Here is a 23804-nt window from a genome sequence, read left to right on the forward strand (position 1 = left end):
AAGACTCCGCTTCCGTAAGGCTCTCTTCCTGTAGCCTCAGACAAGGGAAGCAAAAGACAGCAGAGAAGGAAATAAGGACCTATGAAAATTATTAAAATGATAGTAGAGGGATTTACTTGCAGCATGAGTGTGTTAAACAGAAGGATCAATTAAGAGAGGACATAAATGGCACTGGAAGTTACATGTTAGTAAAATGGAATAAGCCAGTGCAAAGTGATATAATGTACATAGTAAAAGGACAGAGGGGTGAGTTTGTAGCATGACTAATGACAAGAGAATGACAGGTGTAAGATAAAGCTGACTATGTGAAATGCCGCTATTTCCATTCATATGTTGAAGCAATTTACATCACAAAGCCCAATGTGAAGAGGGGTACTGTGACAGGGTGATGGCTAGGAAACCCTGAGCAAGCCCTCTGTCACGCCAGCTCCAATCAGGAAAGGGGTATTGAAGCTGGCTGAGTAAGCCCAGTCCTAAGTGGCAAACGGGGAACAGCTGCCAGCCACGTTAGCCAGGGGCTACATAAAGGCTGGCAGGAAGCCAGGGGGGAAGTGGAAAGGGAGCAGCTGGGGGAGCCAGAGGCTGCTTTCCCCTGCTGATTGCAGAAGTTAGCAGTCCTAGAGGCTGCAAGCCTGATGCTGTCTGTAGCTCAGGACTGGCTTTAGGCACCAGCAAAGCAAGCATGTGCTTGGGCTGGCATAATTCCAGGGGTGGCATTCTGGCCATTTTTTTTTTTTTTTTTTTTTTTTTTTGGCTTGGGCAGTTGCACTCTTGGGGCAGCAAATTTTTGCTTGGGGTGGCAAAAAACCCAGAGCTGGCCCTGCTGTGGCTACAAGTTTGTGGGAACTTCTGCTGTAAATAAAGAGCACAGATGATTGCACCAAAGCAGAGTCTCTGGCTGGCTTGTGGGTGCAGAAGTGGCAGATGATAGAGGGGGCCCACCTGTGCCCTGTTACATATGGGGGTTTGTCTGGGAGCCTAAGCCAATGGATGTGGTTGGTGGTCTGGAGATGGAGGAGACCCTGCAAGGCTTCCAGCTGTCCCACCAGGCTGAGAGATAAGCCTTGCTAACCTGGCAGGCAGAACAGCAGAAAGTCCTAGAGGACTTTATAAGAGAGCAGGCCAACATTCAGCAGCAACTCCTGCAGTGAATGGTGAGTCCCACGGTAAGGGATGGCACCTGGGCACCAGGCTTGGGACTCTGTAAAATGGGGCTGACAGATGACTCGGATGCCTTACTGGGTATGTTCGAGCGGGTAGCCATGGGTGCTGGATGGGATAGGGCCACCTGGGCCCTATGGCTGGCTCTCTATCTGGTGGGAGAAGCTCAAGTGGCCTACATAGCCCTGAGTGAGGAACAGGCCAGGAACTATGAGATGGTGAGAGCGGCCATCCTAGACTGGGTGGGCCTGTTGGTGGAGAAATACAGCCTAAAGTTCCGGTCGGCCTGATAGATGGGGGCTGTTTAGCCTCTGGCACTTGCTCAGAGATTGATGGATGGGGCCACCTGCTGGCTGAGGCCTGAGACGCAAACGGTGGGGGAGATAATGGATGCCCTCGTCCTTGTAGCAATTGTTCTGAGTCTCCCTGAGAATGAGTCTGGGTCAGACAACATCAGCCAAGTACGGTTGATGCAGCCGTACCGAGGAGTACACGGAGGTAGACTTTCCCCAAAGGGAGGGCTGACCCTATAAAGACAGAGTTGGGGAAGAAGCTGAGGAACCCCTTCCTGGGAAAGGCCCCGAGAGGAAGGAGGAACCCTGTGGAGCTCCTAGTAGAGCTGGCATAATTGGTTGCTGACAGTGTGGGTGGCCAGGACGTAAAGAGGGGGACTGCCCAGATATGGAATGTGGGTGGGCTGAATTTTGTGGCTGGACTAATGCTGGAGGGTGGACAAGGGGGTAGAGGCTGTCCACCTTCCCAGTGAGGGTGGGGAGGAAACCCCATAGGATACAGCTTCAGCCTGCTTGCTCATCCAGAGAGGGCTGATAAAACTGCACTGGATAAGTCCAGGTGCATGGATGGCCCTGGAGTGTACCTACGGGGACAGGAGACACTGCCTGGTGGTCCAGGTGCCCCTAGAAGTGTAGGGCAACTTTAAATGGAAGCGGATCAGGGTAGTAGAGGGGTTACCATGCTCTGTTGTGTTAGGTACGGACCGGGGCCCTCCCCCCAGAGGGAAAAGGAAAAGTTCCCCAAAGGAGGAGGCAGGGACGCCTAGACTGAGAAGCCCCAGGGACGAAGAGGAGCAAGGTTCTCAGGATAATGAACATAACCCTAAACAACAGAGCCCAGATAGGATAGACAGAGGAGAAGGAGGTGCAGGCGAGATGGCCAGCCCAAGTTCCTTAGAGGGAGTAAAGGGGCAACTGGAGCTCCCCACGACGCAGCTCCCAGAGAAAAAACAGGGACTCCACTTGGTGGCTTGAGAGAACCTGGGGTGTCCAGCAGGAGGTCAGGATTGGCCTCGACCCACTACCGAAAGAAAAGGGGATAAAGGAGAAGGGATGCTTGCTGGGGTGTGATTGGGGTGAGGACCTGTGGGTGGTGGCAGAGCTATGGGGACATCCACCCCCCATCCCTGACCAGTGTACTTTTTGCAGGTGGGGGATGAAGAAACCTCCAGGAGATGATGCTGGTGATCGCCCAAAAGAGGTGGAGAGGCTTACCAAGATGAACCCCACCGGAAGGGGGCGGAGAGGCCGAGGAATGATGAACCTGGTGGTTCATAAGGGGGGGGAGGTATGTGACAGAGTGCTGGCTAGGAAACCCTAAGCCAGCCCTCTGTCACACCAGCTCCAATCAAGAAAGGGGAATTGGAGCTGGATTAGGGTTACCATATTTCAACAATCAAAAAAGAGGACGGGAGGAGCCCCGCCCTAGCCCCGCCCCCGTCCTGTCCTAGCCCCGCCCCTGCCCCTTCCACTCCCTCCCACTTCCTGCCCCCTCACAACCCCCAACCCTCCCCCCCACTCCTTGTCCCGGGACAGCCCCCTCCTGGGACCCCTGCTCCTAACTGCCCTCCAGAACCCCACCCCCTACCTAAGCCTCCCTGTGCCTTGTCCCTAACTGCCCCCTCCTGAGACCCCCCCACCTGTACCCTGACTGCCCAAAACCTTACACCCCCAACCCCCAGACAGCCCCCCCCCGGACTCCCTGACCCATCCAACCCTCCCCCCTGCTCCCTGTCTCTTGATTACCCCCCCCCCCAACCTCCCTGCCACTTCTCTGGCCCCCGGCCCCCTTACTGTGCTGCAGAGCAGCGCGCTCCACAGCGGGGGAGGGCAGCAAGGTCGGAGCTCCAGGCGAACAGCCCTGATCTGTGAGTGCAGGGAGGGAGAGGGAGGGAGAGGAGGGGAGTGGCGTCAAGTTTCAGGAGAGAGTGCAGGAAGGGCTCTGGCTCTGGCTGTCGGAGCCCCGGCTGGTCTGTAAGCCGCGCGCACGCTCTGCATGGGGGGGGAGGAGGGGAAGTCCGGACATTGACAAATTCCCCCCGGACGCTATTTTTAACCCGAAAAAGCCGGACATGTCCGGGGGAATCCGGACGAATGGTAACCCTAAGCTGGATGAGTAAGCCCAGGCCTAAGTGGCAAACAGGGAACAGCTGCTGGCCTCATTAGCCAGGGGCTACATGAAGGAATGAAGCCAAGGGGAGAGGAAAGGGAGGAGCCAAGGAGTTAAAGGCTGCTCTCCCCTGCTGGCTGAAGCTAGCAGTCCCAGAGGCTATGGGCCTGATGATGCCTGTAGCTACAAAGTGGTGGGAACTTCTACTGTAAATAAAGAGCATGGGTGATTGCACCAAAGCAGAGGTCTCTGGCTGGTTTGTAGGCACAGAAGATAGAGGGGCCCACGTGTACCCTGTTACAGGTACACATGGCATAGTTACACAGTTTTGCCTTCAGACTGCCAGCGTGCCAGAGAGGTGCTTCATTGCTGGCTCCACGTAGACTGGTGTGGAGGAGGTCATTGCAGCTGGGCCAGGGAAGAAATTGAAAGATTAGCACTTATGCAGTTCTTATGACCCCACTGAAGAGTCACAGAGAGTGCTCTTCTATCATTCCATCTGCTAGGCTGCAACAGTGGCAGTTCAGCTCTGTGCCATACATAGAGACTGCGCAGGTGAATTCAATCCTAGAATCATAGGACTGGAAGGGACTTTGAGGTCATCTATTCCAGTCCCTTGCTGCACTCATGGCAGGACTAAACATTATCTAGACCATTGCTGATAGGGGTTTGTCTAACCTGCTCTTTAAAATCTCCAGTGATGGCTATTCCCTGTTTAGTACTCCATACAAACTCCAAGGAGGCTTTGTTCAAGAAATAGTGAATTTCATTCCTTATGAATGCCGAACATAAGGCCAAACACAATGCACAGTCAACCTGTGGAACTCCTTGCCAGAGGATGTTGTGAAGCCCAAGACTATAACAGAGTTAAAAAAAGAACTAGATAAGTTCATGAAGGATAAGTCCATCATTGGCTATTAGCCAGGATGGTAACCTTAGCCTCTGTTTGCCAGACGCTGGGAATGGGTGACAGGGGATGGATCACTTGTTGATTACCTATTCTGTTCATTCCCTCTGGGGCATCTAGCATTGGCCACTGTTGGAAGACAGTATGGCCATTTTTATGTTCTTAAACCCTGCTCATGCAAGCAGTGCCATTAACACTAATAGGTCTTCTCACATGTATAAGGCAAGCAGGATTTACCTTTCAGTGAACATCAATAAAGATCACATTTTGTTAATTTAAAAATATTCAGTGATTTACCAGTTTGACCCACATGCTATAATTCAACTAAAAATTGGCTATTTATTCTTACCTAGAAAGCAAATTATGCTTGTGCAATAATGTTGTTTTTCAGGTCCCTGATCCTAACTTCCTGCTAGAGCATTGATCAATAAATGCACCTTTAAATAAAATCTAGACTCTGAACTGATTGTCGATTTGGGCAAGATACACAGTGGCTTCTGCACAAAAACAAAAATATAATAGGAAAGCCCTGTCAATGCTGCTATCATATTGTGTAACTGATCTCTTCTCCTATGCTCCATTCTCTCTACAAGCACAGAGTTCCACATAAGTAATAACTTCTTAGGTTGAAATTTGCTGTTGCCCAAACAAAAAATGGGCACTGTACTTCTGAAAAAGATCAGTGATTGGCACCACTGAGGCACCAAAACAGATTTCAATGGATGGCGAAAACAGTTACTGGAGTGTCAAGACAAATGCCACAGTGCTAAGAAAGAAGGATTAAAGACTTTAGTAGTTTAAATGATTATATAATTCACTAATCATCCTGACACAACTCACTGGACTCTCCCAAAATTCTAGGGCCAGCTGTGTATGTTCAGCCACATTATTATAGTAATTGTCTCAAATGCAAGGACAAAAATCTTATTTCAATAGCCCACATTATTAAATGTGTTTTTCAGTGGATCATAGTTGCCACCTTAAAAACCCTCAGTAGTAAAACTATTACCGCATATCTCAAAAATACTGCATGTTTTGAATTTATCTCACAATGAGATAGAGGCAACATTTAAAGTTGTGTACATACATGACTACTCCTCTAGAGAATGTTTTGGCTACCTTTTAGCTACCAAAGTAGAGAACACACTCAGATTCTTTCTCCTGTAATTGAAAAAATGTGGATTTGCACAAATACTGTATATTCTGCAGATTATTTTCCCTGCATTTTAGATGCATTTCAACCACTGAAACATTTCCACTTGGTTTGGCTAATCTCCTTGCTCTAGCTAAACCCACTGTAACCACAAGATTTAGTCATATACATTCCACATAATATATTCTGGAACCATTGCCAAATGGGAACAGAAGATGCATTTCTCAACACAGCTATGCCAGTGCACCTCGTCACTGGGGCTTAATCCTGCAAAATGCTGAATATGCTATTCTTGAAACAGCAAAGCATTTAAATATACACTTAAGCATGTATGTACTCCCATTGATTTAGAAGATAAAGATTGGCACTTGGGGTGTTCTCCATTAAGGCCCTGGCCATTAAAAACTTGCTTCCCTACCTTTGTACATAGCAGCCAGGTTGTTAACCCTCAAAGTGCATTACAAGGTTCACTTTGCTCCCACACTCATAAGTGATGGCTGGGGCTTGATACTGGGGCCGGGGAGAGGGATTGTGCCGGAGGCTGGTTAACTTCTGTTATATTTATGATGTCTCTGGGTTATTTGATTTAATCTGGGGATAAATGACAGGTCTGTCAGTGTATTTTTAAAATATGGTAAAGGGTGCTCAGAGCAATGAATGGACACCCAGGCCCGCCGACAGAAATTCTGGGCCCCTGTCACTTCTGGGACTGCCTACACAGGCCCACGGAGCCCCCCAGAGTGCGGGGCCTAGAGCGGTCTTACGCACGTAGATTCCCTGTGGCCCACCTGGGTGATTTAAAAGGGCCCGATAAGCCCAGCCGCCGCTGCTGCAACGGCGGTGGACAGGGGCCCCTGGGCCTTTTTAAATCACCCATGCCCCTGGGCAATTGCCCCTTTTGCCCCGCATGTCCGGGGGCCTGTGGACACCCTCTTATTATAGAGTATTACAAATCCAAATAAATAAATAGCATCTTGTAAAACTGAGACTTACTTTTCGTGGTTAAAAAGTATTAATCGGACAGCAGACATAATTCAGATTAATTTAGGTGACCAATCACACACCACAAATAACAAAAGCTGAATAGTTGAAGTAAATAATTCATAAACAACCCATCAACTTAGGGGTTAAATTCACAACTAATATTCACAGAGATTAATTTAACTGGCTACATTAAAACTGCCCTCTACACTGAATTTACACACAACAAAAAAGAAACAAGGAATCTCTGCAAAAGACTATTTTAAATAGAGAACTCTTGGCTATACATCATGTTAAACTTGGTTACCTTGCTTCCTTGTATGCTATCCCCTTGAGGGCCAGGTGGACCTGGCAAACCCTTCTGTCCCACAGCTCCCTTTTAAGAATTGAGCAGCAAAAAGAGAAGAATTAGTTTGAGGACTCTCAATTACTAACATTACTCTTAATCAACACACATTTACCACAAGCAAAGATAAGAGTAGAAGCATTTTAAAACTGTAAGGGCTTATCTACACTAGCATGCTAAATCAGCACTGCTCTCCTGTGGACTTCAGTACTCCACCTCCCCGAGAGGTGGAAGCTAAATCCATGGGAAAGTGTCTCCTTCTGACATAGGGCAGTGTAGACCCCAGGTTAGGTCGATGTAAGCTACGTCACTTAAGGAGGTGATTTTTTCACATCCGTGAGTGACATAATTTGCATCGACTTAAGCAGCAGTGTAGACCAGGCCTAAGATTCTGACCCTGATTTTCCTCTGGTTGACACAGTTTACACTGAGGTAGTTCTTGAGTTCAGTAGTTACTCCTGTATACACCATGGTAACCAAGGGGATAACTCATCCCAAAGTTTTAAAGAATGAATTATACCAATGAAGCCGAGCCTGATTTTCCACTGTACGAAGTGGGTGTAAAACATTCTGATGGGGTAGCATTGTACGCTTGTTCTACACACATGTGCAACTGAATACACAAGGGGCAAAGCAGTTGAAATATCAGATCCTCTGTAAACACAACAGGTGGGCTGTCGTGCACATTAACCTGTTGTGTGTCACCAGCATTTCTGCCGGTCCAAGCAAAAAAAAAAAAAGCCACAATCAGCGGCGGCAGTTCAGCAGCAGGTCCTTTGCTCCTAGAGGGAGTGAGGGACCTGCCACCCCCGAATTGCCGCAGGTGCCGCCCCTCTCCGTTGGCCGCCCCAAGCACCAGCTTGTTAAGCTGGTGCCTGAAGCCGGCCCTGTGTGTCACATGTCCAGGTATGCCAAAAGTCACTATTGTGACACATCTGGTGGGGCCTGGGCATGCTGATTCAGAGTCACATTCTGCCTGGTCCTTACACAGTGGGGGAGAAAGATGTAAGTGCCAGGAAGAACTGCAGCCCGTGTGCTTTAGGAAATACCAGGGCTGTTCTCTCCCTATTTCCCTGAGGTCTCTCAATACATAGAATCATAGAATCAAATTGTCTTAGTCCATCTTACTATTTTGTTGTTTCTCCAATACAGTAAATGGAGTATCTCCAATGCTGTGTGAAGTGCCAGTATTCTGCAGATACTATTTAGAAGTGCTGCATAACTCAGATGTCTTAAGAATCTTTATATGCAGCTGTTTAGCTCATGAATCTTCCAGCTGTTAGCCAACACTGAAAAGTAGTTGCTGTGGTTTGTGGCAAGAGATGTGCAAGGTTGTACACAGATTTATTTTTAGGTTGAGTTTGTATAAAATATAGCATGTTGGTGAAAAGACTATTTTGAGACTTGGGTAGAACATGCTTCAATCAGGGCCACAACATTCTTAAGATAAAATGATTTTCCTCTTTCCATTTAAAACAATTTTTTAATTCTGTTACTCCTTATTAAGTTTAGTGTATGTAGTATATTTTCTGGCACTAGTTTTTGCTGGCAATTTTTGTTCTCAATCCATATATTACTATTTTTAAATATAGTTTGCCGTGTTGTTGTAGCCATGTTGGTCCCAGGATATTAGAGAGAGAAAGTAGGTGAGGTAATATCTTTTATTCATTAATGTGGTGACTTGGGTTTAGATTTAATTGGGCAAGAATTGCTGGTGTAGATATATATATACTTTAAAAAAGCCTCCTCAAAGGAAACTCCTAAAAAGAAACAGCACAGAAATAAACAGAAGCAAACACAGTCTGTGTTACTAAATTTAATTAGCGGCTTTATTGGTTTGATTATCTATTCAATTTTAGGCCCCAATCTCACAAACACCTGCATGTGTGCTTAACTTTAATCATATGAGTAGTCCCATTAAACTCAATGGGATTCATCACATGCATAAATAGGTACAGGATCAGGGCCTTTATCTTTTAGGCATGATTCTGATCTCAGTCATACCAGTGCAAATCCAGTAGTCAAAGAAGTTACACCAGTATAGGTGAGGTCATGTCAGGTCTCAGGCATCCATCAAGATCACAAATCTACAAAATGGATTCTGACAAACCTTTGGACCAGATATTCCTATTCCCCTAGGCCCAGAAGGTCCTGGCAGTCCCCTTGCTCCAAGCTCTCCCTGAAAAGAGAGACATAAATCAGTTATCATCTAGTAACTTAACTCATGAACTGATATACTTGAGGTAGTGACCATTCTTTCATTTAGAACTTTATTATTGTATTGTATTTATTATACATTCCTGAAAAAATCCAGGATGAGACAGTCAATCCAGCTTATATGATATCTTAAAACATACATAAATCTAAGTGTATGCTTAACAATTCTATTTAAGATTAAAAAACAAAATGGGAATAATTGTACATAAAAATTACCAGGGATTTGAGTCAGAAACTATATATGCCAAAACACAGATCATATGACAGCTGTTCAACATCTTAACTAAAATTTCTTGGTTTCAATTCAGTTCCTAACTGACAAAGGTCCATACCACCAAAACCACCATTACAGCTGGTACTTATTTGCTGCTTTGTCTGTCACAAAGGAATGAATAGGCTTGAAGAAGGTTAACTTTTTGCCTCCTACTGGGGAACTCTGCAGGACAGACTTGAATCACACTGGTGGGTTGCTGTAGACATTTATACTTTTATACTGTCTGTGATGTATCTATTCTGAAATTCAAGGACTTCAGTATCCAGGGCTGTCAAATCAACATCTTTTGTGAGAAATAAATACATTTATCAACAGTTTTCATTCAGATAGAAGATTAAACCATCCATTTATTTTAACAGTATTGCTGAACTTTTGATGCATACCCTCATTTCTTTTTGCAAGGGGTTCTTTTACTGGTGGAAGCAGCGCAGGCGAGTGGGGGCCGCGATTGGCTGAACCTGCTGCGTCAGCAGGTAAATAAACTTACCCTGGCGAGTCGCGTGCCAAACGTTGCCGACCCCTGAGAGAACATTTCAATCTACATGTACTTGCTTAAAAAAAAATGTTGACATGGCCTGTAGAGGGAGCACCTGCATTAGGATAACCATTGTTACACTGATTCACAGAGGAGGCTTGCAAATCCATGTATCATCATCAGTAGATGGGTGAAAGAGGGTGTGACATCAAGTTGGCTAAAACAGGAGGAAAACAAATTTACAGTGTTTTCGTTCTCTAGCTTTACTTTGTCTCCTTGGTGATTTTCCACAATTAAACTCCTCTCTCCAAAATTCAACAACTGGTTTTATTTGAAATACTCCAGATCCAATCTTTAGTAGGAAACTACTTCATTATGGATTGTCTTTCTGTAGCCATAATACTCCATTTCCTATTTCCTGGTAGTGTTTTGTGTACCCCTAACAAGTGCCAGAGATACATACGTGTGTTTGTAAATGTTAAAATGTGCCTGAACCAAAAACCCAGATCTGAAGGACTTTGGGATGTTTGAAACCTCAGTGCAAGTGATGTGATGGTCTTATTGGCCTGAGTTTGAGTTCAAGTTCATCACATCACCCGTGAGTGGCATAATTATAGGTGAGCTATGCATGTGTTCCCAAATGGGTACCACACAATATTATAGGATAGACTATCTGCACGCACACATCTGTCTTCCCCCTCCACCCCACAAGCCTGTAGACCACAATAATCCCTCAGCTGGCTGCAAGAAAATTCTTCTAGTGCAGGCCACAGGCTGCCATGTTGAAGGCCCCTCCCAAATCTTGGCAGAGGTGCCATGTGGGAGGCAAGATGGCAGTGACAGGGGAGTCCTTGTGATGTACAGTGCTATGTGGGATTCTGGGCTACTGTGAGCTGCAGAACATATGTAACTCCTGGAAGCAATTGGGTGGGTAGGGGATATATGCCATAACTTTGAGCACACACACAATATAGTGCATTTTTTAACATGAATATGATTAGCTCTACAATGAACACTACCAATTTTCCACTGAAAAGCTTTAAAGTCTCATTGCAGGGGGCGGGGAGGGTAAGGATGGGCTTTGTTTGCTTTAAATGATACAAACAAGGAAATGTACAGGTAAAGATGATCCAACATATAGGCAGATACAAGGACCACAATCCCTCCAGAGAAGAAGCATCATAGGTGAATGTGATATGCAACAGTATAGTTTTACATTTGCTACTGAACATTTGGTAAAAATCAGTTCTATATCCCCTACAATTTCTTAATTCACAGCGTACCCTCCAGGTGGTGTCAGAAGATCCTGTTTGTGTTCTCTCGCTTTTTTGCATTTTTCTGACAAAACCTCAATATTCTTTAAGGGCCTGATCCAAGCTCACTGAAGTCAGTTGCAAGACTCACTCGCTGGTTCTCACATTTAGAATTTGGAACGGATTTAGTACTCTATTTACTAGTAGATATGTCTTTAATTCATTTTTTCAACTCCAGACAAATGATTATTTGACAAAAGTTTTCAATATATCTATCCCCCTCCGGTAATTAAAGAAAAAAATAAGCTGATTTTTTAAATATACTTTGTAAAGATGACAACTACCGTCAGAACATGTATGAAATTTCACTCCAGAATGATTCCCCACCATCCTCCTCCTCCTGTAGGCTGAATAATGTAGCCCAGACTCTGGAAATGATGACATCATGGACTATAGCTGTCAGATACTCATGGCTGTAATACGGGGTGGGCAAACTTTTTGACCTGAGGGACACATCTGGCTATGGAAATTGTATGGTGGGCCATGAATGCTCATGAAATTGGAGGTTGGGGTGCAGGAGAAAGTGAGGGCTCTGGCTGGGGCCAGAAATGAGGAGTTCAGGGTGCGGGAGGGAGCTCCGGACTGGCCCAGGGGGGTTGGGATGTGGGAGGGGGTGAGGGCTGGAGGTGCAGGTTCTCGGGTGGGGCTGGGGATGAGGGGTTTGGGGTGCAGAAGGGTGCTCTGGGCTGGGACTGAGCGGTTCAGAGGGTGGGAGGAGGATCAGGGCTGGGGGAGGGAGTTGGGGCACAGCAGCAGGTCAGGGGTGCAGGCTCCGGGCGGCGCTTACCTCAAGCAGCTCCCGGAAGCAGCGGCATGTCCCCCCTCCGGCTCCTACGCGGAGGCGTGGCCACGTGGATCTGCGCGCTGCCCTGTCCACAGGCATCACTGCCCCTACAGCTCCCATTGGCTATGGTTCCCAGCCAATGGGAGTGCAGAGCTGGCACTTGGGGCGGGGACAGCATGCGGAGTCACCTGGCTGCCCCTACGCATAGAAGCCAGAGGGGGGACATGCCGCTGCGTCCGGGAGCTGCTTGAGGTAAGCGCCGCCCAGAGCCTGCTTCCAGGAGCCGCGTGGAGCCACGGCACATACGGAGTGGGGCACGCCCCCAACCCTGCTCCCCGGTGGGAGCTCCAGGGCTAGATTAAAAGGCCTGATGGGCTGGACGAGGCCCGTGGGCCGTAGTTTTCCCACCCCTGTTGTAATACAATGATGTGTATTAATTTCTCCCCCACTCCTTTTAAAAATAAACATCTTTCTTAGAACCAGTTTGAGTTGTAAAGCCATTCCTTACATTTGATAAGTGCAGTGCATTTGTTTTCTATGCGAGCAGCAGGTAAGATTCCCTGGGTTGTGTAAATGATTGTGTGATATGTAATATGTTGTAAAACATCACTTAGCAACTTTACCTGTGTTTGGTATTTTTTAAACAATGTTCCGGTGGGGGAAGGAAGTTGTGTGGATTAAATAGCATTGTTGTGAAAATGAAATAAGAGAGTGCACAGGAGGGGAAACATTCTGTCTCCTCGTTTCTGGATTTATTTCTGAGACACGGGCCAAGGTCTGGATGATATTCTTCCTGCAACTGCTTATGGCTTCATCATTCATACACTAGGGACTGTACTGTGGTTTTGGCATTTCCTCTGTTATTTAGTGAGAGTGGTGGTTTGCCTTTTTCTAATGTTGGATTGTCTAGGATATACATTTCTTTAACCATTGCTTCAGGTAGCCGTAATGCATTTATATCCATTTGTGATTAAGTACCAGCTTCCCATGCCCTTGCTGTCTATGCTATAGAAAATTTGGTGCTGTCTATACTGAATGCATTCCACATGTTTCAACTTTGTTTTCATGTGAATCACGCTTCTGTTATACAAAATTTTTATTCTGTAGTTTACACATATGTGAACCTACTCCGAAAGCAGGGAGAACAGAGCTGCAATTCAGATGTATGGAACATTCTTATATAATGGTACTCAGTGGAATTTCAGATTGACTAGCATGCAAATTTATGACTGAGTCTCTTTTGTTAAGCAAGTGTGCTTTTTTTAATTGTAGAGATTAGTGTACTGATTGTACTCATTTTTTTGTGGGGGGATGAAGTGGGAGGTCCATTGTGCCAAAGTTTTATTTCAAATCTGACAGTCTGTAAAAACTGTTACCAAGTCTCCAGTTTCTGGGCTCATCTGGGGGAATTCTGGCATTTCAGATAGCTTTAGGTTACAGAGTGGGAAAAGACAAGAATTCCTACACCTGTGTATACAGAGGAGAGAAAAAGATCAGATCCTTTGGTCTCTCTTTCTTTTTCTTTCTTTGACTATCTGCTCTCCAGTCAAGTTTATTATAGATGCACTGCACCAAAGTTACAGATGTATTATCAGGATATTACCCCTTTTGTGGTACAATGGTCCCACATTGCAACACTTACAGCCATTCTCTTTGGAGAGAGTCAAGCATTTGATTAGGAAAAAAACCTTAGTTTAATTAAATATTTCATTTTGATTGACTTAAGATATACATCCACCTAGTTAGAGCATGAAACAGAAGCTATTTTTTAAAAAATTAACAATGTAAATAAGTTAAATTTTAAGTAAAATATCCTTAACTCTAAATTTTTAATCCAGGCCATATAGATAAACATATTTTTGAATTTCTAGTTCTGACATATAGTATCATGCTGTTGTAACCCACACACATCCTGAGTGTGGTGTTCTGTCCCTGCTAGTGGCATTGAGACCACTTAGAGATTAATGAGTCTGCTCTACTGCCTTAGCTAAGGGCCAGCTAACTTTTAGCTCATGCAGTGGAGGCTCAGGAAACTGAGCTCCAGAGGCCCCAGATTCCATCCTGCGCACCGACGACCAAGGTCTGTCCGTGTTACACTGTGATATGTTAAGGACCAATAATACTCCCGTGGAACTTGGTAAAAGTTTTGCTACTGATTTTGATGTGACCAGGATTTGGCCCTAAATTAATTGCTTGAAATGCAAAGAGAGCTACTCCTTCAAGGTTCTTTTCCATACAGCTTGCTTGGACCAAGGCTCCTACATTCTGTATCCCATTGCTACTGAATTCCATTATAAATTTTGGCCACACTCAGATAGAATAGGTGGGTCCTTGAACTTCATAAGCAGCCCCTGTGACTTCAATGGAAGTCTGCCTGAAGAGATCTGATTTCAGATTCCAAGTTTTTGTCTGTAACCCTCTATAACACATGGCTCTGATTGTATTGTATGAGATCCCGGTCTTTTAATAATTTGAAAAGACAACCTTTATTACAACTCATTTTTATCAGTGTAATTCTCAGACCCAAACTACACAATTCTAATGTTTCATATAAAAACATGGAATAAGTCTACAACAATGTGGAAGGTGTGTCTAATTTACATGATGATTCCAATCCCACCTGAAGTTTCCAATAAATGTTTGAGAATGTTGCTGATTTACTTGCCTTTGCCAAATTCTTTTGTCACTTAATTCACTGAGGCCCATTTGTATTTAATAGCATTCTATGGAGATTTCCAATTAATTAGCACTTGATTTGTTAAAATATGGATGATATCTTAATACTTAATTTTGACAGGTTTAAAGTTACACTTAAGTTTACTGTAGAACATTTTCCATTTATCACACATTTTGATAAAGTGACATGACCTGGCTTTAAGTGACTACGTGCAAAAATAGATATATCCTTCAGTGAACATTGCAGAATCTCTATGCATTAGGTGGAAATCTATGAATTAGTTCTAATTTCTGAGCTGTTCTAGACCCCAATCCTGCAACCATTTACACATGTGTGATGCTGGTAGCTGGCAGGTGCAAGCTCATGCCAAAGCCCCAGGCCAATTCACTTCTGTGTTAGTATAGATCAATATGATTGTTAATTGTATAAGAATATATTTGGTGTTTAAACATCATGACAGCTAATTACGTTACATGCATTGTTTTCATTTATCTGTATCCTTTTATAATATAATGGCAAACATTTACATTGTATAGACCTGGGAACTAAATCACCCATCAAACAAGAAAGAAGCCTTGTGTAATGCAAATAAAAAACTTTAACAGGAAAGTACACCTCTACCTCAATATAACGCTGTCCTCAGGAGCCAAAAAATCTTACCGTGTGATAGGTGAAAACGCATTATATCGAACTTGCTTTGATCCGCCGGAGCGCGCAACCCCCTCCCCCCGCCCCCCAGAGCACTGCTTTACCACGTTATATCCGAATTCATGTTATATCGGATCACGTTATATTGGGGTAGAGGTGTACTAATTCGTGCATATTTGAAGGCAAGTGGTCACTGCGTGTGGTCACTGCGCTCTTCCCTCTCCACCAATCAAAGAATGAACCCTCGTGGGTGGTGACCTTGTCAGCTTGTTTTCTGTTCGGAGAAGTTCTAAGTATGGATTCAGAGAAAGATCCTGCATCTCTGGGCTGTATGGGTTCTAACAGGACAGAATAACGGAACAAGAAGACTGAGATCCCCAAAGTTATTCTGGGTAAACCTGAGAGACTTTTGGGAAACTGGCAAATTACTGCATCTCTGCTACCATTTGGAATTATGTACAGGCACATCACAGTCTGTATATTTTTACCTGCTTTAACCTCTCAATAGCTCTCATTTCTTTTTCTTAGCTAGTAAACCTATAGTTAGTTTATTATAATATTGTCTACCAGTATTATCTCTGTAAGATCTACAGTGCAACTTGACTCGGGGAAGTGACTGGGGTCTTGGGACAGGTAGTAACCAAGAATATTTGATTTTTTTGGTATAAGTTACCGTTTATCAATAAGTGTGGTTTGTTTGGGTGACAAGATAGACTGGGGAGTCTAAGAGGACTGTATGAGACTCTTTAGTGTATTTATAGTAATGTTATAGTAATCCAGGAGTTCACATCTGGTACTGGCTTGGTGATATCTAATTATAGAACATACCACCAATTTAGGGAATCTTCCCTGCTTTTGACAGTCTGGCCTTAGGTAGGCACTCATGTCATGATCCACTCCAGTGTAACAGCATGTGCTTAACTTTCCTCATGTGAATAGTCCCAGTGGCTTAAATGGGACTCCTCACAAGAGGCAAGTTGCTTGCCGGACCTGATTTGATGCAGTGTAAATCAAATTATTACAAGACTCTTCACTATACATAAATGGAATAAATAATGGATGGCTGATATAACAGTATCTTTTATTAGCTGTTCCAGTGTGTTACTTTCTGGCATAATGAAATATTACATGACCACATAGTATCTTACTTTAACTAGTTACAATTAGACATTGTGCTTTTGATGCATTTTAACCTTGATTTAGTAAATCTGAACAATGTTCAATATCTCATTGCTGTTCAAAATAATTAAAATGATCTCCTTAAAGTCTGTGTCTGTCCAAAGAATTACATTTATCTTGCACTCACAATGGAATAAAGTTTAATATCAGGTGGTTTCTTTTAAAAAATGTGAATTTACTGTTAATGAAACATGCCAAGCTGACAGCATTGCAGGCTGTCATGCACAGAGAAGATACTACATACAAGCTTTCTACATACTGCAAATGTGCTTCAGTTCTGCCTGGAATAAGAGGGGATGGTTACATCTCCCCTTCAGTCCTTGGCCATTAGGATGTGATTGCTAGTTGGAGTCAGCGGTGATTGAGTTTTTTATGAAAAAGTATGAGGAGGTTACTCACCCTGTGCAGTAACTGACGTTCTTCGAGATGAGTGTCCCTGTGGGTGCTCCACTACAGGTGTTGGTGCGTCCCTGCGCCTTCGCCCGGAGATTTTTGCAGCAGTACTCATAGCGGCCACGCATGCTCAGAATCTGCCCCCCGCTGTGACTCTAGGGTAATAGAACGCATGCGTGGCCGGTCTCCTCAGTTCCTTCTCTACCACGGAGGCCCCCCAACTCCGAAGTAGAGGGGAGGAGGGTGGGTAGTGGAGCACCCACAGGGACACTCATCTCGAAGAACGTCAGTTACTGCACAGGGTGAGTAACCTCCTCTTCTTCTTCGAGAGATGTCCCTGTGGGTGCTCCACTACAGGTGACTTAAAAGCAGTGTATCTTAAGGAGGTAGGGACTTCGGATCTGGTAGGAAGGCCGTTGAGAGTACCGCCCTGCCCAAGCGTATGTCAGATAAAGGGCCTTGAATAAGGGCATAGTGTTTAACAAAAGTATGGTCAGATGACCAGGTGGCTGCTTTACAAATGTCAGCCAAGGGAACTTTGCGTAAGAACGCGATGGAGGCAGCCAGAGATCTAGTGGAGTGTGTTCTAATGCCATCTGGAGGTGCAACCCCTTTCATCTGATAGCACAGCCGGATACACTGGGAGATCCAGTTCGAGAGTCTCTGGGTAGAAATAGGCATGCCCTTGGAGCGCTCTGCAACAGAGACAAAAAGTCTCGAGGAGGTTCTAAAGGGTTTGGTTCTATCCAAATAGAATGACAAGGCTCTGCGAACATCTAGTGTATGCATTGAGGCTTCAAAGGAGTTTGCATGTGGTTTCGGAAAAAAAGTCGGGAGGTGTATGGGTTCATCAATATGGAATGATGAGTGTACCTTTGGAAGAAATTTGGGGTGCAATCTGAGGGTAACCTTGTCTTTAAAAAATATCGTATATGGTGGATGAGCCATGAGAGCTGCTATTTCTCCTGCCCGTCTGGCAGAAGTAATTGCCACTAGAAACGCTGTTTTCATGGAGAGGTGTAAAAGGGAGCACGTGGCTAGGGGTTCGAAGGGTTGTTGAGTTAGGGCAGACAGTACCAGATGAAGGTCCCAGGGGGTGGTCGGTTGTTTAATGTCTGGATATAAGGTTTGTAGGCCCTTGAGGAAACGCTTCGTAGTAGCGTGAGCAAAGACAGACGTATCATCAATTCTGTCGTGGAAAGTCGTAATAGCAGCTAAATGGACCCTGATGGAGCTGAAAGAAAGGCCGGATCGCTTAAGGCCCAAGAGATAGTCCAATATAAACGAAAGAGGTACCGAGGTAGGAGAAAGATGTTTGGCAGAACACCAATGTGTGAATCGTTTCCACTTTTGAAGATAGGTCTTGCGAGTAGATTGCGTTCTGCTATGTAGGAGCACCTCCTGAACTTGTTCGGAGCAATCTAATTCGCGTTGGGAGAACCACGTAGGAACCAGGCCTTGAGGTGAAGCATGGACAGGTTGGGGTGGAGAAAACGACCGTGCTGTTGAGATAGAAGGTTCGGAATAAGCGGCAGGGAGATTGGTGGTTGGATTGACATTCTGGTGAGGAAGAAACCATGGTTGTCTGGGCCACGATGGGGCAATGAGGATCACCTTGGCTCGATCCGTTCGTATTTTTATCAGAACCCTGTTGAGAACTGGTATCGGGGGAAACGCATAGAATAGGTTTCGGTGCCATGAGATCATGAATGCGTCCCCCAGGGAATGTTTGCCCAGTCCTGCTCTGGAGCAGAAATTGAGACATTTCTTGTTCTTTGCAGTTGCAAAGAGGTCTATTGTTGGGTAACCCCAGATGCTGAATACCTCGTGAATGGTTTTGTCGTCTATCTCCCACTCGTGGTCCCATGGGAAGCGTCTGCTCAGTTCGTCCGCTGTGGTGTTCATGATTCCGGGAAGATAGGCTGCTGATACCCGGATGTTGTTCGCAATGCACCAATTCCAGAGCTTCATAGCCTCTGTGCACAGCGAATGGGAACGAGCTCCGCCCTGCCTGTTTACGTAAAACATGCAAGCAATGTTGTCCATCATTATGCGTACGTGATGATGTTTGATTAGTGGCAGGAAGTGACGGCACGCGTTGCGAATGGCTCGAAGTTCTAGTACATTTATGTGCAGGGAGGTCTCGGTTGGTGACCATAGTCCCTGTACTGTGTGATGAGACATATGTGCACCCCACCCTGTCATAGATGCATCGGTGGTCAGAATGCGTGATGGAGCCTGTTGAAGAAACGGGACTCCAGAACAAAGGTTGGAGTGGACGGTCCACCAACGTAGCGAATCTTTGACTGGAGTAGGCAGGGAGAGAGTCTTGTTCAAAGAATGCATGTTCGGTTTGTAAACTGTCGCCAGCCATGCTTGGAAGCACCTCATGTGTAGGCGTGCATTCTGGATGACAAAAGTGCACGAGGCCATGTGACCTAGTAGTTGCAGGCAGTCTCGGGCAGTTACCTGAGGGCTGTTGCGAATAGTTGTGGCCAGTTGGTTTATGGAATTGAAGCGATCGGGTGGGAGCGCTGCTAGCCCCGTCCGAGAGTCGAGGTCTGCGCCTATGAACTGCAGGTGCTGGGTGGGGCGTAATGTGGATTTGTCTCTGTTTATTTGTAGGCCGAGAGATAGAAAGCATTCGACTGTGAGCCATGTGAACAGGAGCGCCTCGTCGAATGATGAAGCTTTGAGGAGGCAATCGTCGAGGTAAGGGAATATTACGACCCCTTGTTTCCTGAGGTAGGCAGTGACTACAGCTAGAAGTTTGGAAAAAGCACGGGGGGCTGTAGATAGGCCGAAGGGGAGTACCCTGTATTGGAAATGTGTGGAACCAAGGGTAAATCGGAGGAAACGTCTGTGGGCCGGATGTATAGTGACATGGAAATAGGCATCTTGTAGGTCGAGGGCAGAAAGCCAGTCACCGCGCTCCAGCGCTGGGATTATGGTAGTGAGGGTCACCATCTTGAACTTTTGCTTTTTGATGAATCTGTTGAGCCGCCTGAGATCGAGGATTGGTCGCCATCCCCCATTTTTCTTCTCCGTTAAGAAATAATGGGAGTAAAAACCCTTCCCTCTGTGTCGCTCTGGCACGATTTCTACTGCTCCCAGATGAAGGAGATGTTGCACTTCTTGGAGGAGTAGCTGCTCGTGAGAAGGGTCCCTGAAGAGGGACGGGGAGGGTGGGTGGGTGGGAGGTAAGGAGAGGAAGGGGATGACGTATCCAATTGTAACTACCTCTAAGACCCACTTGTCGGAGGTAATCTTCCTCCATTGTTGGAAAAAAGGTCCAAAGATTGGTGTGCCGGCTGAAGTGAGGGCGTTGCTTTCTAAACCCTCGACCAAGTCTTCAAATCTGCCTATTAGCTGGTGGGGGTTGAGGCGCCCCTGTAGAGTTTGGGCGACGTCGCTGGAATCTTGGTCGTGGACATTGCGGCTGTTGCTGTTCCTGCGGTCTATGGGAAGGTTGTGTAAATGCGGGATAACGTGGCCGGTGGTATGGTTGGTATCGATATTGTCGTCTTCTTGCCGTAGGTGCCTGGAGACCTAAAGACCGGAGGGTTGTTCTGGAGTCTTTCATTGAATGAAGCACTTCATTCGTGTTAGAAGCAAAGAGTTTGTCACCGTCGAAGGGAAGATCTTCAATTGTGTTCTGAACTTCGCGAGGAAAAAAGGAAGAGGAGAGCCATGAGCCCCGTCGCATGACTATCGCTGTAGCGGTAGATCTTGCCGCTGTGTTGGCTACATCGAGGGCTGCTTGAAGAGCGGTGCGTGAAATGGCTTGGCCCTCAGAAACTATAGCTCTGAACTGTTGTTTTCTTTGTTCTGGAATGTCATCAATAAAGTCCATTAACTTATTATAGTTTTTATGGTCGTATTTTGCCAGGACTGCAGTATAATTAGCTATACGAAATTGGAGGGTGGAGGATGCATAGACCTTGCGACCAAACAGGTCCAGTCGTTTGCTATCCTTGTTAGGTGGGGCAGAACGAGAATACTGTTGTCTAGCCCTCTGGTTCGCAGCGTCTACTACCAATGAGTTTGGTGCTGGGTGAGTAAAAAGGAATTCAGAGTCCTTTGGAGAAATAAAATACTTCTTGTCCGCTTGCTTGCAGGTAGGTAGGCTTGTCGCTGGAGTCTGCCAGATGGACTTAGCGGGTTCTAAAAGGGCTGCGTTAATTGGGAGTGCCACTCTGGAGGAAGAAGGGGGCTGTAGGATGTTCGTTAGCTCATGCTGTTGTTCGGGAACCACGTCCAGGTTAATGTTTAGGTCAGTAGCAACTCTCTTAAAGAGGTCCTGGAATTTTGTATATTCATCAGAGGGAGTGGGAGGAAGGGGAAGTAATGCTTCCTCCGGTGCTAACTCCGGGTCTGTTGGACCAGGGGAAGGGCTAGGTTTATCCTGGGAACGTGGCTGTGTTGCCAGGCGTCTCGTGTCACTAGCATATGCATTAGGAGACGGCGCTGGATCAGTGTTGCGCCTGGTCGAGTGGCCACGGGGCATGTGTTCCCGAGGGTATGATGCCCATGGTGTCCAGTATTGCCATGGTGGCGGGTAGGGCATAGGTGGTGCCATCCAGGGGTTCATCCCCCAAGGGGCAGGGTCCTGAGAGTGGGATGAGGTAGTATTTCCATAGCCCTTATTGCTCTGGGTCCGGGGCTGGGAGTCATGATATGGGGAAAAAACTCCCTGTGGATCTGATTCCTCCTCACTGGAGGAAAACTGCTCAGATCCTGACTCAGGCATTGAAAAAGAATATGCATTCATGAGCGGAGACTGCAAGGTAGGTGATACTAGAAGATCAGCTGTCTGGGTAAAATGAGTGAATGCAGCTCCTGCGGGAGATGAAAGCCGAGCCGATAGAGGCTGCTGCACAAGAGCATTCCTGCGATCGGGGCTTCTGGCTGTGATCTGTGTGTCAGAATGCCCCGCAGGCATCAGTGCCGCGGTCTGTGCCGGGCGAGAAATGTCGGGCTGCCTCGGGTGAGGCGTGCTGTGGAATGTCGGCACCGTCTCATTTGCGGTGCCGAACGGTGCCGTCACTGAGGCAGGCAACTGGAAGCCTGATGCCTCGGCACCGGAGCCTCTCGGCGGCGCTGAAGCCTCAGGCGGCTTTTGCGCTGTTCCGGAGGAGCCTGGCTCATGGAAATTGCTGAGGCGAGGGATCACAGGCAGAGAGATCGTCGATCTGCCTGGAGAAACTTTATGCCTCATAGTCTTGCTCGGTGAGGAAAGGTGCCCCTTTTTCGTAGACTTCTTGAGCTTTTTTGAGGGGGGGGGGGGCTGTGTCGGGTAGCGGAGCCGGCTTCAATGCCTGGGTCTGAAACTGACCCGATAGATTTTTGAAGCAGGAGCAGTTTGAGTTTAAGCTCCCTGTCTTTCCGTGCCCTGGAGCTGAGTTTACAGCAGTGGGCACATTTTTGGGGAATGTGAGCTTCCCCCAAACATTTTATACACTTTGAGTGCCCGTCCGATGACGGGATAGCTTCCTTACAAATAGCACAGCGCTTGAAACCGGTGGAGCCCGGCATAGCCGCGGCTGACAGGAAAATTTTTTTTTTTTTTTTTTTTTTTTTAAGATAAACTGGGTAAGTAACTAATTTAACAGAGAAAACTGACAGAAAACTGGTTTCTAAAGGATAATTAAGGCAAAAGTGAAGGATTCTCTAATGAGTCTGCTGAGCTCCGTCTCAGGCCGGGGACGGTTGAGAAGGAACTGAGGAGACCGGCCACGCATGCGTTCTATTACCCTAGAGTCACAGCGGGGGGCAGATTCTGAGCATGCGTGGCCGCTATGAGTACTGCTGCAAAAATCTCCGGGCGAAGGCGCAGGGACGCACCAACACCTGTAGTGGAGCACCCACAGGGACATCTCTCGAAGAAGAACAAACTGTTTCCAATTGATGATTTTTGGTTTCTACCCATCTGGTCCAGATTTTAATGTGTCACCTGTAGGTGAAAGACAATCCCCAGAATCTGGTTGTAGCCTGATAGGCTAAATATATAGTAGCCATATATCATGAGATTAAAGGTTGTGAAAATGTAAAAGATTTGAGAAAACTTAGGATAAAAGACTGTCCTAAAAATACCAGTTGGCTCTCTTTTCTCCTAGACAAACCTAGAAATGAAGGGAAACCATGTGCTCCCATTTCTATGACTCCCAGGAAAGAGTAGTTAATACAGAATTAAAAAAAGATTTAAAAAAAATTATAACACTGAAAATAAATGGACTAGTGAGGTATTAGGAAAGTACTCCAAAGACTCTTAGTGGCTGAGAGGCATTGCACCTGGGGAAACTAAAGGTGACAAATGTGATTAGAAACGTAGAGTTGAAATGCTTCCACATTGTTTTCATAGTATGTGCAGTGTCACCTAAAGTATTTTAATGTTCTAGACAATCTGATAGTTGCACCACAGAGCTGCATTGCAATTGCTACATTTAAAAACAAATCTGGAGGAAAGAGAACAAAGAGAAACTGCTTTACAGTATCCCACAGGGCAGTATTTAATGATTTGCACATTTCAAATAGAAAATAGAAGGCAGGAGGGAGAAAGTTGATGGGAACGGAGAGAAACAAAATAAATGTTGTCGTCCCCTAAAAGCACATGGTTTCCCAAAATATGGGAGTTTCATTCCTACTCTTCAAATATTTGCATATTCCTGTCAGAAAACATAAGTACACTTATCATCAGTACAAGATATTTTGTGTATGGTATTTTCTAGAACAGGCAACGTATGTGAATCTCCTTAGAGACATAGTCACTAGGCAGCTCTCTGCCTGCATGACATTCTGCAGCTCTCTCTGCATTCTAAATGCAAACTCCAGCACTCAGATGAGACATTCTGTAGATTTGTGACAATTCTCTGTGGGGTTGTGGGTATATAAAA

General features: G+C 45.8%; 1 protein-coding gene across 2 annotated transcripts in view; it reads right to left on the reverse strand.

The window, feature by feature from the left end:
* Nucleotides 1-23804, reverse strand: part of COL28A1 (collagen type XXVIII alpha 1 chain) — a 141901-nt gene that overhangs the window by 28613 nt on the left and 89484 nt on the right. For both annotated transcript variants that reach the window (XM_034760512.1, XM_034760511.1), the window contains exons 26-27: nucleotides 9062-9130; nucleotides 6913-6981 (exon numbers count right to left, since the gene is read on the reverse strand). In XM_034760512.1, coding sequence (XP_034616403.1) covers nucleotides 6913-6981; nucleotides 9062-9130 — 138 coding nt within the window. The remainder of the gene's footprint in view (nucleotides 1-6912; nucleotides 6982-9061; nucleotides 9131-23804) is intronic.

Source organism: Trachemys scripta, chromosome 2, assembly GCF_013100865.1.
Source record: "Trachemys scripta elegans isolate TJP31775 chromosome 2, CAS_Tse_1.0, whole genome shotgun sequence".
NCBI lineage: Eukaryota > Metazoa > Chordata > Testudines > Emydidae > Trachemys > Trachemys scripta.